The 12,486-nt window shown below is 51.7% G+C and overlaps 1 protein-coding gene across 5 annotated transcripts in view; it reads left to right on the forward strand.

The window, feature by feature from the left end:
• The window catches only part of NPHP4 (nephrocystin 4), a 109,882-nt gene that overhangs the window by 77,527 nt on the left and 19,869 nt on the right, over nucleotides 1–12,486 (forward strand). For 4 of the 5 annotated variants that reach the window (XM_028108541.2, XM_028108544.2, XM_028108542.2 and 1 more), the window contains exons 17-18: nucleotides 7,995–8,155; nucleotides 10,548–10,725. In XM_028108541.2, coding sequence (XP_027964342.2) covers nucleotides 7,995–8,155; nucleotides 10,548–10,725 — 339 coding nt within the window. The remainder of the gene's footprint in view (nucleotides 1–7,994; nucleotides 8,156–10,547; nucleotides 10,726–12,486) is intronic. The other variant, XM_028108545.2, reaches the window with a different exon arrangement.

Raw genomic sequence — 12,486 nt, forward strand, 5'->3', positions numbered from 1 at the left:
TTGGCGGTGTTTGGGATTTTGGCTGTTCTCATATGTACATAGTGGGATCTCACTGTTGTTTTATAAATTGCACTTCCCTGATGATGTGTGATGTGCAGCCTCCTCTCGTACGCTTACTTGCCCTGCATGCATCTTGTTTGGGGAGGTGTCTGTTCATATCTTTTGTCTATTTGTAGATTGGGTTTTCTTATTGTTGTGTTTTAAGAGTTCTCTCTGTTTTGCCTCCCAGACCATAACCAGATGTCTGCTTTGCGAATGTTTTCTCCCAGCCTGTGGCTTGTCTTTTTCATGGTCTTACCAGTGTCTTTCAGAAGGCAGAGGTTTTTTAAATTTAATGGAGTCCAGTTTATCAGTTATTTCTCTCATGGGTCATTCATGTCTTTGGTGTTAGAGGAAAAAACTTGTCACCAGACCTGTCACCTGGATTTTTGTCCTCTACTTTTATCTTCCATGAGCGTCAAAGTTTAGTGTTTCAAGTTTAGGTCTGTGATCCATTTTGAGTTAATTTTTATAAGAGCTGTGATGTTCACAAAGTGAACACATCTGCATGACTACGGGGTGCAGGCCGAACCCTGGCCTCCCCTCCCCCCACCCCCATCATCAGTGGCCTCCCCCTGGTGACCGCTCTTTGGAATTCTGTCACCGTAGACCAGTGCACCTGCAGTTTTGAACCGAAACAGGATCATCTTGTGTGTGCCCTTCCGATTCTCCCTTCTGCTCGACGCCGTCTGTGGGGTTCATCCAGGTGGCTGTGCAGTCCGTCCTTTATCCTGGCTGTGTAGAGGTCCCTGCCTGAGGATTGCACACACATTTATGCATTTGGTTGTCCATAGACGTTTGGATCGTTCTCAGCTTTTGCTGCTTTAGAGTAATGCTGTGGTGAGCGTTCTCTTGGTGCAGCTGTGCTGGTGTTGCTGTTGGGTGTGTGCCCGGGAGTGAAATTGCTCTAGGGCTGTGTATGTTCATCTTTAGTCAGTTTGCCAAGAAGTGTCGTTTCCCCCCTCCCCACCGTGCACATCCGCTAGAGGACGTTTGGTCCAACAGGAGACATGGCAGCCCCCTGAACAGAAGCTTCTGGAACCCAGGGTCCTGGGCTTGGTGGTCCTCTGGTCCTCTGCCCGAGGCCCCTTAGTTTCTTGGTGTTCTGATTGTGAGTAGAATTGCTTCTTGTTCCCTCCTTTGCTCAGGATGGGGGTATAGCTCTGGAGCTTCCCCGCTGACCACTGTCCCTGCTCCTTTCAGGGGGGCTCAGCTGTGCGTGGTGGTCCCATCCTCTGCCACACACACGGTGCCTTCCTTCCTTTCATTTCCTTTGCTTTCTAGCCTGGAGTTAGGTTTTTCTAACTCATTCCTCCTGATGTTTTGGCCAGTGGGACCTTCCTTAGCACGGGAGCTGGAGTCCTTGAGCTCTGGGTCAGCCGACGGCCCGCCCTGGTCTGGAGAACTCTCGTCCCGGGGTTCGCCGGCCCCGCTCTGGGCCCATCTGGTGCTGCCTTGCCTGCCACTTCCTTGGTGGGTCTCCTGTGTCCTGTGCATTTTGCACCTCTGGTCCCATGTCCCCACCTACAGAGATTGTGTCTGTGCAGTTTGAAATGCTTGCGTTAACTTTTTATCCTTTTCTCTCCATCATTTGAAAGTCAGTAGCAGGCGAGGTGACACTTTACCTCTAAACACACGGCAGGCTTTACTGAAAAGCAGCTCCCATCATACCAAAGAGGACAGGGACCCCACAGTGCCATTCCTGGTCTTCCCGCCTGCGTTTGTTACAGCTCCTTTCTCGCTCCGACATCCAGTCTGGGTCCTGGGTTGTACTGGGTGTTACCTCCCCGATGTCCTTTCATCTGGAATAGTCCCCGGCATTCTCCTTCCGGTGACAGAGGCTGTCTGAGGGTGAGCTGTCACATAGAATGTTGTTCTGTGTGCATCTGACCATTGGCCGTGGTCCCTCTGGAAGGTCTTGCACATGGGCGGTTAGGGCTAATGCTCCCTCCGGGTCTGGATTTGGCGCCAATGCTTCACGGGCTTCATGTGGCGTCCATCAGCAGTGTGGAGGTCAGGTCTCTCGTCCTTACGGTGCTGGTTTGATCTGCCCCATGTTCTCCAGAGGAAGGGAGGCGCTTCCCTGTGGCACTTGGCACAGAGTTCTCAGGCCAGTCGTTGGCTCCGTGCGAAAATCCACCCCAAAACCTTTCACCCACACTTTTAACATCCTTGGCAGAGCTTTGCCTGGGTCAGATCTTTAACTGGAATTTTGTAAATGGTAATTTTTCTGATTTTGTCGTTTCCCTTTATTAACAGACATTCTTCTATTAAAAAAAAGAGCTTTCCCTTATCAACCAAGACTGAACTACATTGACATCCTCCAAAACAGAGCAGATGTTTGATACTTTCCCTTTAATTTCCAGGTTTCAGAGTAAGAAGTTTAAACGGTTACTCCAGTAGTGACAATTGAGATTTTATCTGTCTGGTTTCTGTTTTGTCTTTTGTTCTGTCTTTTGAATATCACTCTGATATTTGTTCATCGTGGTATATTCATTACTACTGCTTTCCCTCCCTTCGGCCGGCGGTAGCCCTTCAGGTTAACCTGGGAGCCTGGGCATGGCCTTGCTCTCTGCACGGCCCAGCGTCCCGGCTCACCTCGGACTTCCTGTGCCTCAGACCCAGACCAGCCGCTTCTCCCGCGTGAGGCGTGTTTCCAGAGACCGAGGGCTGGGTGCTTTTGATTCTGGTGGCAAGGTGTCCAGGCCTTTCACTGGGCAGAGCCGGAGAATATAGATTCAAACACGAGTTCACATTGCTATTTCTAATTCAGATTTAGAGTTTTTTTCTTAAAGTAATTGATTTGTATCTTTTTCTCCTTACACTGGAAATTGTGCTTTCTGACAATTCATTTACTTACTTTTCCTTACAATTTCTATAATGTACTTTTAGAATTACATGCCTATTGTTAGTACTAAGGGTACTCGTGCTGAGTGAGGAGGGTTCAGATTTCTGGCGTTCTGTCCTGATCCACATCCCGCTGGGGACAAAGACTTGGTTCAGCGTGCCGGAATCCCTGGAGATCATTATTTCCCCTGTGGACCTGTTACCGGTTTGATATTCAGTCAGATTCACTTATTTCAATTTGTTCTCAGTTTTAGGTTTTCCTTCCCTTCTGATTTAATTTGTTGGAATATTTACATGGCTCAAAATCTAAAATGCCCTCTAGACCATCGCCCCCCATGCGGCCTCCTAGAGGAAACTGGGCTTTCAGTCTCTGGCCTCTCCTTGTCATGTTTCTCTTTGTTTCAGAAAGTAAGCAAATAGGTTTTTATTTCTCCTTGTTTCCTTATTCAACAGGTAGCATGCCAAATACACTCTTTTTTCATGTTGCTTTGACCCGTTACCATTGTGTCCTGAGCTCACCTTCCTGCGGAGATGCCTGCACCGTCTGTGCAGCTACATCGTAGGGCGCTGGGCACGAGCTCCCACTGACGGCCGTTCGGGCCGCTTCCGGGCTTCGCTGTGGCAGACAAGGCAGCCGCTCCGGCCTCGTGTTCACACGTTCTCTGCGCGTGTCCGTGTGTTGGAGGCGTCGCGAGCTCTCGGATTACGGTCGTCGGCCGCTCCCGTGGCAGCCTGTGGCCAGTCTGCTCCACGCGGGGCAGCCCGCTCCCTCAGGGCCTTGCCCGCAAAACAGGCTGTTCAGCTTTGGGATTTGTACAGCTGACCGATGTGACATGGATCTCAGTGAAGTTTTAGTTTGCGTCTCTTTTATAACGAGCGAAGTCGAATGTCTTTTATGGTTGTCTTTGTCTGAAAACTTCTTTTCATATCTTTTTCCATTTTTCCATCCAAGTTTTTGTTTTTTCTGTACTCTTGTTTTGGGAACTCTGTTCATTAAGGAGATTAGCTGTTGCCCATGATATAAATCGCAGGTATGTTCTCCTGCTTTGTCATTTTTACTTTGCTTTTGGTGGGTTTTGCTATGTAAAGTTTTATTTTATGTTATTTTTTGATTTCTTAAGGTTTTATTTTTAAGTAACTTCTCCATCCAGTGTGGGTCTCAAACCCACAGCCCTGAGACCAAGAGTCCACTGACTGAGCCAGCCGGGCGCCCCGTAAAGTTTTGTAGTTTTGTCCTCTAATGTGATGGTCTTTACTCTTATTGCTTCTAAATTCCCGAGTCCTGGATGCCAAGGCGTTCACCCCCCATCTCATAAAGAGATCCACATGCAGCTTCTCCGGGGACCTGTAGGTTTCATTTTTCACATGAGACTTGTGGTCTATTTTGTAGTTTATCCTCTTGTATGATGGGAGATAGGGATCCAGTTTCATCTTTTTTCAAATGTCTCTCCCTTTGACCTAGTGCTGTTAAGTCCGTCTTTTTCTTCAGTGACTTGAGAGCTGCCCTTCTCGTACACCCATATTTTTTATTACTTGGGTTTGTGTCTGGATTTTATATTTTGTTCCATTAGACCAGAGGTTGGCAAACTGATTTTTGTTAAGGGCCAGATAGTAAATATTTTAGGCTTTCTGGGTTACATATGTTCTCTCTGGAATCTTCTTTTTTAACAATCCTTTAAAAATGTGAAAGCTAGGGCGCCTGGGTGGCTCAGTTGGTTAAGCGACTGCCTTCGGCTCAGGTCATGATCCTGGAGTCCCGGGATCGAGTCCCACATTGGGCTCCCTGCTCGGCGGGGAGTCTGCTTCTCCCTCTGACCCTCTTCCTCTCGTGCTCTTTATCTCTCATTCTCTCTCTCTCTCAAATAAATAAATTAAAAAAAAAATGTGAAAGCTATTCTTAGCTCCCAGCTGGATTGGCCTATGGGCTGTGGTTTGCCAGATTCTGCATAAAAGCACCTGTCCACACACGGCGGGCATGCTGTTGAGTCAGAGGTGCAACTTCTCTCTGACGTCTAGCCCCCCGCCGCCCCGGTGCTCTAACCTGCAGGGCCCCCTGTGCATTCTGGCTGGGCTGGTTTTCTACATGAACTTGTTAGCCCTTTATGGGGGTTCTGCTGAATCCATGGGTTAACGTGGGGAGAGCTGTCCCGCCAGGGACAGGGACATCCTTTTAGGTGCTCATTTCTATCTCCCTGACTTTCCAAAGACACGGAAGTGACCCTCATGCAGGTTTTGCTGCTATCCTGTTTTCTGACCAAGTAAATCTTGTCTTTATCATTACCTTCTTTTTTATATTCTCCAGTGTTTTTTTCCTGATTTGAGTTGCTTAATTCATTTAATTCTTTTGTTTTTGTGGATATAAAATATTCAAGGCTATGAATTTTCATTTGATTACTGCTTTATGCTTTGGTGATTCAGATAAGTAGTACTTTTATTCTTTTCTAGAAAATCTGTTTGGATTTTGTTTTCCATTTGGTGTAGAATTATTTAAAGGTAAGTTGTAAAGTTGTTTTTAAAAAATTGTTTCCAGTTTCTGGTTTGTTGCATTGTGGTCAGAGAATATTGTTTGTGTTATTTCTACCTTGTGGAGTATATTTAGGTTTTCTTTGTGGTCTAGTATATAGTTAATTTTTATTAATGTTCTAGATACACTCGAAAGATTTATTTGGTGTAACCGGGGAACAATGTCAAACGTACATACGTTCTACCTAATGGATTAGCTGGTCTGGCCTTCCATACCCTTGTTTATTGTCCACCTGACCTGCCTTAAAAACAAAGTGATTAGTTTGTCTTTACTGTAATGTTTTTGTCTGTTTCTCCTTGCGTCTCTAGACTTTTGCTTTGTCATGTGGTGTGTGATATTTCTAGCTGCTGTATATTCCTCATGGGCTGTAGACTGTAGTGTTATGAGGTGCTCGTCATCTGCGGGAGTTGTGGATGCCTTCGCAGAGCAGGGGTATTTGTGGGTCATGAAGGAGAGGCGGAGACTGAGGACCATCCAACCAGAGGAAGAGCACCCACCAGACTTGGATGTGGGGGTGTGGCTGGACTAAGGCTCAGGAAGGAGGGCGGCTGGGCTGGGGCTCAGTATTTATGAGGGGACTGCAGGAAGCATGGACCTCAAGGAAGGCCACTGAGGAGCTGGTTGTCTGAGCCAGACAGGAGTGAAGGGGCCCAAGCCTGCTGGGGGAGGAACTGGGTGCCTCCAGCATGAGAGCCCTGAGGCTGGGCCCAGACCAGGATGGCCCCCACACCCCCAAATGCCTCCCCCATGTACTCAGCACGCCATCAGCTCTGGGCTCAGGGGGTCACCCTGTGATCAGGAGCTCCATCAGGCGGGGACCCTGTCTGTCATGTTATCCCTGTGCAGTGCTTGGCGCACATTGCTGGGGGCACCACAGTTATCTGTGGAGTGTGAATTCATGGTGCGTCGAAAGGACCAGGCAGCTGAGTGGATACAGTAGTGGTGTTGGAGCGGGAGGCAGCCCAGGAGGGGCGTCGCAAGGGCCTGGTGCCTGGGAAACGCTCTGGGACGATGCGAGGAAGAGCTGGCTGGGAGAAGCTGGAGGGTCCAGTTGGGACAGGCTTCGCTGGGGAGCAAGGAGAACTCTGGGTGGGGAGTGTGTGGGTCTGGGCGACGCTGGCGGTGGAGTGTGGCGCGTCCGGGGCCGGCTGTCTGCGAGTGTTGTTTGGGAAGTTGGCCCACAGAGTTCAAATCTGTTCTGCCTCTTCGAATCAGAAGTCTGACCGGTGTGGAAGCCGGTGCCTGAGCTCTTCCTTCTCCTGTAGCCCAGGTGGGCCTGGCTGCGGGGGGGGGAGCGGCACCATTGGTGTCATGAGCTGGGGCTTGGGTGTTTACAGGTCTTTGTTCCTGTCCCCACCATGTGTCTGATGAGCCAGCCTCAGGGCTCCCTCACTTCGGGGGTGTCCTGACAATGACCAGATGCCACAGGCCACCTAGGTCTCAGCTGGCTGGTGGCACTGGGGTCAGGGTGGTGAGTGTCCTTGGCCTCCACTGGCCCTGTGACCTTGGTCGCTTGAGAGTGATGTTAGGGACCGGCCTGCCACTGTGTGATGTCACTGCCATCCCCTCCCTAAGCCTTTTTCCTGACTCCTTCCTGCTCCTCCGCTCCATGAGGTGCCCCCGTGACTTCTCACTGTGGCCGGAGCCAGGCCTGTGGCAGCTGGTCCTGGCGCTGTGTCCCTTGGGCCCACGAGAGGCCCTCCACCCCCACCTTCTGTCAGCTCCCAGTGCTGTGTCCCGTCCCAACTTGCTTCCCTCCTTCAGCTGGAAGCACCGTTCTGGTCTTGAGAGCAGGGGGACACCCCGGGGCTGAGGTGGCTGGAGGTGGGGTGGGGATCTCAGCCCTGCCTGGGACCTGCTCCCCAGTGCTGAGTGAACACGCGCCCTTCCACCCCCGAGTCAGTGTTCTGCTCATTGGGGGCTCCGTAAACATATTGATGGGAAAGGGGAAATGTGTGAGTGTGTTCCCCAGCTTTGCTTCTTCCTGCACTGTAACTAATGCTGACTTCCGTGGTGTTTTTGTCGACTTAGAGTTGATGGTGATGCCACCTGGCAAAGCCTAAATGCGGGGGCTACAGTCCACCCCTCTCTCTCAGTGAGGAGTCTGAGAGCCGGGCGCAGCCCCCGGGAGGCTCTGGGCTAGGGCAGCACTTGGGGGTCTTCTGAGCAGCTCAGCTTGAGCTCAGCTTGAGCTCTGCGTTTGTGTGTGTTCTCCCGGTTTTGACAGCAGACCATGTTTCTCCTTAAACCCTGCACGCAGAATAGTGACCTCCCTGGGCAGCCCCATCAGGACATCCATCCCTGTTCAGGATAGACTGTTTCACAAGGACTCGGTGAAAACCATGAATCATATTCTGGGAGGAGTTCAGTGTATGTATTGGAAAGAAATGTCGACTTTTGAACGTGACTCTGTATTTTGTAAATTTGGATATTTTATGACATTTTTGATTAATGTGTTTATTAAACTGCAGTTATGATGGAAGCAGAAATTAGTGATCGTGACCACAGCAGGAATCACTTCGAAATGTAAAGACGGGAAATGACTCAAATCACTTTTGGGCTCATTCGAGGCCTCTTTGAACAGGGCCTCCTGGCTTTCAGCTCAAGTACCTGGTGGAGCCTGGGTTCCTGAAACCCGGAGAACAACGCTGGTTCACCCACTACCTGGCCGCCCAGACCCTACAGATCGACGTCTGGGACGGAGACTCCTTGCTCCTCGTGGGATCTGCAGCCGTCCAGATGAAGGTGGTGGCTCTGTGCAGGCCGAGCCCAGTTAGGGTGGGGTGTCCCTCCTGGGAGGGTTTGCTCGGTAGGTGGTCCTTGTCCAGTGCGGGACTGTGGTCTGACTGTTCACAAATTCTGTCCTTCCCCAAAGGCAAAGATTTTCACAAAGTCTCAGTTGTGTAATGCTAGGTTGTATTTTCTGTCATCAGTCAGCTCCTCCTACAAACTGACCACAGGTAAGGTCACCTTTGCCCCTCCACCCCTGCAGGACAGTGAGGATGCATGTTCCTGGTGAGCAGTGGCCTGGCCCACTGGGGGAGGGGGTTGGGGGCGGGGATGAAGGACCTGCTGGCGTGTGCAAAGGTCACCCGATGCCTGCTATGGTATAGCAGAATTGTGCTTTCTAATTGTAATTAGAATTAGAATCTAATTCTTTCTCTAACTGTACTTTCCATCTTCCTCGTATACTAAATCCTAAATCCATGTGTTAATTAAAGATTCTTCCCTGGGGTTTCTCCCCGGAGGGTCAGCGTAGTTGCACGGCAGCTCCTGGGCTTGGGACTCGGGACACGACGTCCCGGCTGTGGGGTGGAGGTGGGAGAGGGCACAGCACCACAGCCCCAGCTCCTGCATCTCTGAGAGTCACCCGCTCCCCTGGACTCCCATTAGTGGACTTCCTTCTGGATTCCAGCCTCGGGCGCCCCTCGGTCCCCCGCTCCCCCCGAGCCTTGCCCCTGCAGCCGTCAGTGTGGTCACTGAGACTTGCGACCCAGCCCCATCGCTGCTCGCTCCTTGGCACCCCTCACCATGATGAGCTCACGGCTCCTGTTCCGTGGTGTGCCTGGCTGTGTGCGCAGCTCCCCTGAATCCATGCCCCTCTTCCTCTGGGGGCTGCCTGTTCCCCCTCTTCCCTCTGAGGGCTCACCTGGGCTGCGCCATATTTCCTCCACCCGACTCAGGTGTCCATCCCTGAGCGCTGATGCCCCCAGGGGACTGGGAGGAGCAAGGACAGAGGTCACCCATGGTGAGCACTCAGCAGATGTGGGCTGATGTTGTCATTCCTCACCCTGGTCCCTCGGACCTTCTTGGGTCACGGTGCCCACGGGATCGTCGTGGTCACTGCTTGTCTGTCTGTGATGCTGGCTGGTGACATCGTGGTGGGTGGGAATGGGACAGTCAGTCTTCATCTCCGGCACAGTCATGACCCCCAGTGGGCATGGCGCTGCGTAGATTGAGCAAGTGGAGGGGGCACCGAGGGAGTGGGAGGGAACAGAGGGGTGGGGAGTGGAGGGCATGGAGGGAGGAGGGAGGAGGGAATGGAGGAGGGAGAGGCACTGGAGAGGCAGAGAGGAGCCTCTGTGAACTGGGGACGGTCACGGCTCCTGCCTCATCCCCAGCTGAGCCCTGTGTCCCTGTGTTTTATCACCTGGAGATGAAGTTATTTTATCTTGTCCTCATGCTCTTGTGATCATTGACCCTTGGATAAATTAAAATTAAATTTTACTTTTTAAAAATAAAGTCTTTAAAATTTATAGAGAACAGATGGGAAATTTAGATGAGAAGAGCGAATCCCCGGTGACTGCAGGTGCTGAGCCAGTTAGGTGCCTTTGGTATATGGATTTTCTGGAAGGTGTGCACCGTGGCTCGGCTCCCCTGCTCGTGTTGTTGGCTGTGAGGGATTTTTGCTCGTTGCCCTGTGAGCGACGTTGCAGTGAGCTTCTTGAGGTACGGTGTGCCCTACCTTCGGCTCTTGTCCCGCGAATACGACAGCGTTGTTAGGGCGATAGTGACAGTGGCTGATCGTCCCGCGCTCCCGCTGTGCTATCCCCATGTCCGGCTGGGAAACTGAGGCCTGAGTTGCGCTGACAGCGGCCGAGCCAGGCATTTAGCCCAGTTCTGATTCGGAAGCTTGTGCTCTTTACTGTTACGCTCTGCTGCTCTCCCCAGACGAGAACTTGCTGGAAGTGTGTTTCTGACTCAGAGCTGTGCTCACGTGGCAGCCCGGCACTCAGTGGACCTCGGCTACCCAGTGACCCTGCTCCCGCCCGCCACCTGTCTTCTAGCTATACTGAAGCCCGATGCTGCAGGCCCCAGGTGTGGGGGTCTGTACTCTGCCCCCAGCCTTCCCTGCCTGGCTCCTACCTCCTTGAAGCTCACTTACTGGAGATGGGGTCTGCTCAGCGTCCCCAGCCTTGTTCTATTGCTCGTTTCCCATTGTTCTCTCCACAGAAGGGGTTCCAGGATGGTGGCTGCCAGGCCTGTTTGTGCACCTGTGGTATTCACTCAGTGGGTGAATTGGGGTGCACTTTATTAAAGAATTTGCGGGAAAGACCTGGTATCAAGGATGTAGGTTTTCAGAAGAAGATGGGCTCTGCCTCAGCCAGCCTCTGACTGGTGCCTTTCTCCCCTGCAGCAGCTCCTCCGCCAAGGCCGGCCGGCTGTGCAGGTCCTGCATGAGCTTGAGGTCGTGGCGACCGAATATGAACAGGATGTGGTGGTGAGTGCAGATGTGACCCGGTTTGGCTGTGTCAAGCCCATTGGTGTCTACACGGTGGTGAAAGGCTGGCTGCATCTGACGCTGGCCAATGTGGGTAAGAGTCCCTGGTGGCTTTGGCCTCACACCGTCTCTTGGGTGGCCACTCATTTTCCCTGTTGCTGCATGAGCTCCCTCAGGGCAGTGGTCCTGTTGTGGGCATCATCTAATCAATAGGAATTCAGAAAAACTCTTACTGTTTGACCACTGAGTCTGTCCTCAACCACTGGGCATCTGTCTTTAACCACGAGTGTCTGTCCTTGACCACTGGGCCTGTCCTTGACCACGAGCATCTGTCCTTGACCACTGGGCATCTGTCCTTGACCACGAGCATCTGTCCTTGACCCCTGAGCCTGTCCTGGCACCAGATGTTTGGTGTCCTGATTTCTCATCAGGATTTGGGATCATTAGTCATCTCAGGCTTGCCCACATTTTATTTCTTGGTGCTGTCTACGGGGCATCTCCATGACAATCTTCAGATAAAATGATTGGTTCCAGGAGAGATTTTCATCTGGAATATCAGTCCACAGAACTACTTCATCACAGGAGAGGAAAGAGAAATGTTCCTCAACTTCCACGCAGCTTGGGGATAAGAGAACAGAGAAGTGCACTTCTTTACAGCCTAGCACCCTGACCTTACATCTAATGGTGTCCAAGCGTTGCTTCTCAGACACACTGAGCTCAGTCCTGGTGCGCCTTCATTCACGTGCTGGTGGCAGGGCATTGGGCTGGCTGTGGCTACAGTGGACTTGCCTGGATGTTCTGGAGGCTCCCCTGAGGCCCTGACTGGCAGGGGACATGGGGCTGGCATGCCTGCCTGTGCTCCCCACAGGGCAGGGGACCAGAGTGAGCCCCTGTGGGGCCAGGGGATATGCCCACTCAGTCTCCCTTGAGGGGACTATGGAAAGATTGGGGTTTTTCGGGGTGAAATGGAAAGGACAAAATCAAGCTGTTTGAGGTTTCTGGAGCTGTGTCTGTCTAGATGAGACTCAAACCTCTCACGTTTTATGGGGGAATTTTCCGTTCCTCAAAGCCCAGGCTGACTTTAAAGCTTGGAGCCCCATGTGGGCCACATGTGCCTGGGCAGGCAGCATGGAGGTGGGCGGGCTGGGGCTGCTGCAGCCGGAGGAGTGCGCATGGCTCATTAAGTCAGGGTGGAGGTTTCTGCCTGCTTGTTTACAGTGGTAGGATCCGAGGCAGCCTGGAGAACAGACAATATGGAAACAGCAAAACTCAGGTTCTGGAGAAAGAAATGAGCCGCATGTGAGAAGCAGACATCATTCAGAGGCTCCTACGAGTGACGGAGCTGCAGGAAGCGTTCTGCGTCTGAGATTGCATTGGTTATTTTTATATTTATTCACGGCCCACAAATGTGCAGTGACTCCGCATTTTAAATCTTATCTTCAGAAGAAAGATTAGCTCCATTATATGTTATCTTAAATTGCTGTTTCCATACTTTGCCTGCAAGAGAGCGATAGCGCATGGGAGAGAGTCAGAGACGCGTGCCCAAGAGGTGCAGACGCGGAGGGCAACTAACAAAGGACAAATGTGCGCAGCACACTGGTCCATGCTGTGCTTTCCTCTGTCAGTTTTGCATTTTTTGGAAAAAAAATAAGTGTTGTGAATTCATTTCTTTATGAAACTATTCTGCACCAAGTGGCAGGCAAGATGAGGCTGGGTGAGCTTCAGGGGACAGAAGCAGGGTCAGGCCAGCATCCCAGTGCCTGGACGGCGCTCCATGGCTCCGCATTCACAGGGCATGCAGTCTAGCGCGAGGCTGCGGACGAGGCGCCCTCTCCGTGCCCAGGGAGGGGTGGTG

The sequence above is a fragment of the Eumetopias jubatus genome, unplaced genomic scaffold (genome assembly GCF_037043125.1).
Source record: "Eumetopias jubatus isolate StellerSeaLion01/CBP00866 unplaced genomic scaffold, mEumJub1_p1.0 scaffold_4, whole genome shotgun sequence".
In the NCBI taxonomy this organism is placed as follows: domain Eukaryota; kingdom Metazoa; phylum Chordata; class Mammalia; order Carnivora; family Otariidae; genus Eumetopias; species Eumetopias jubatus.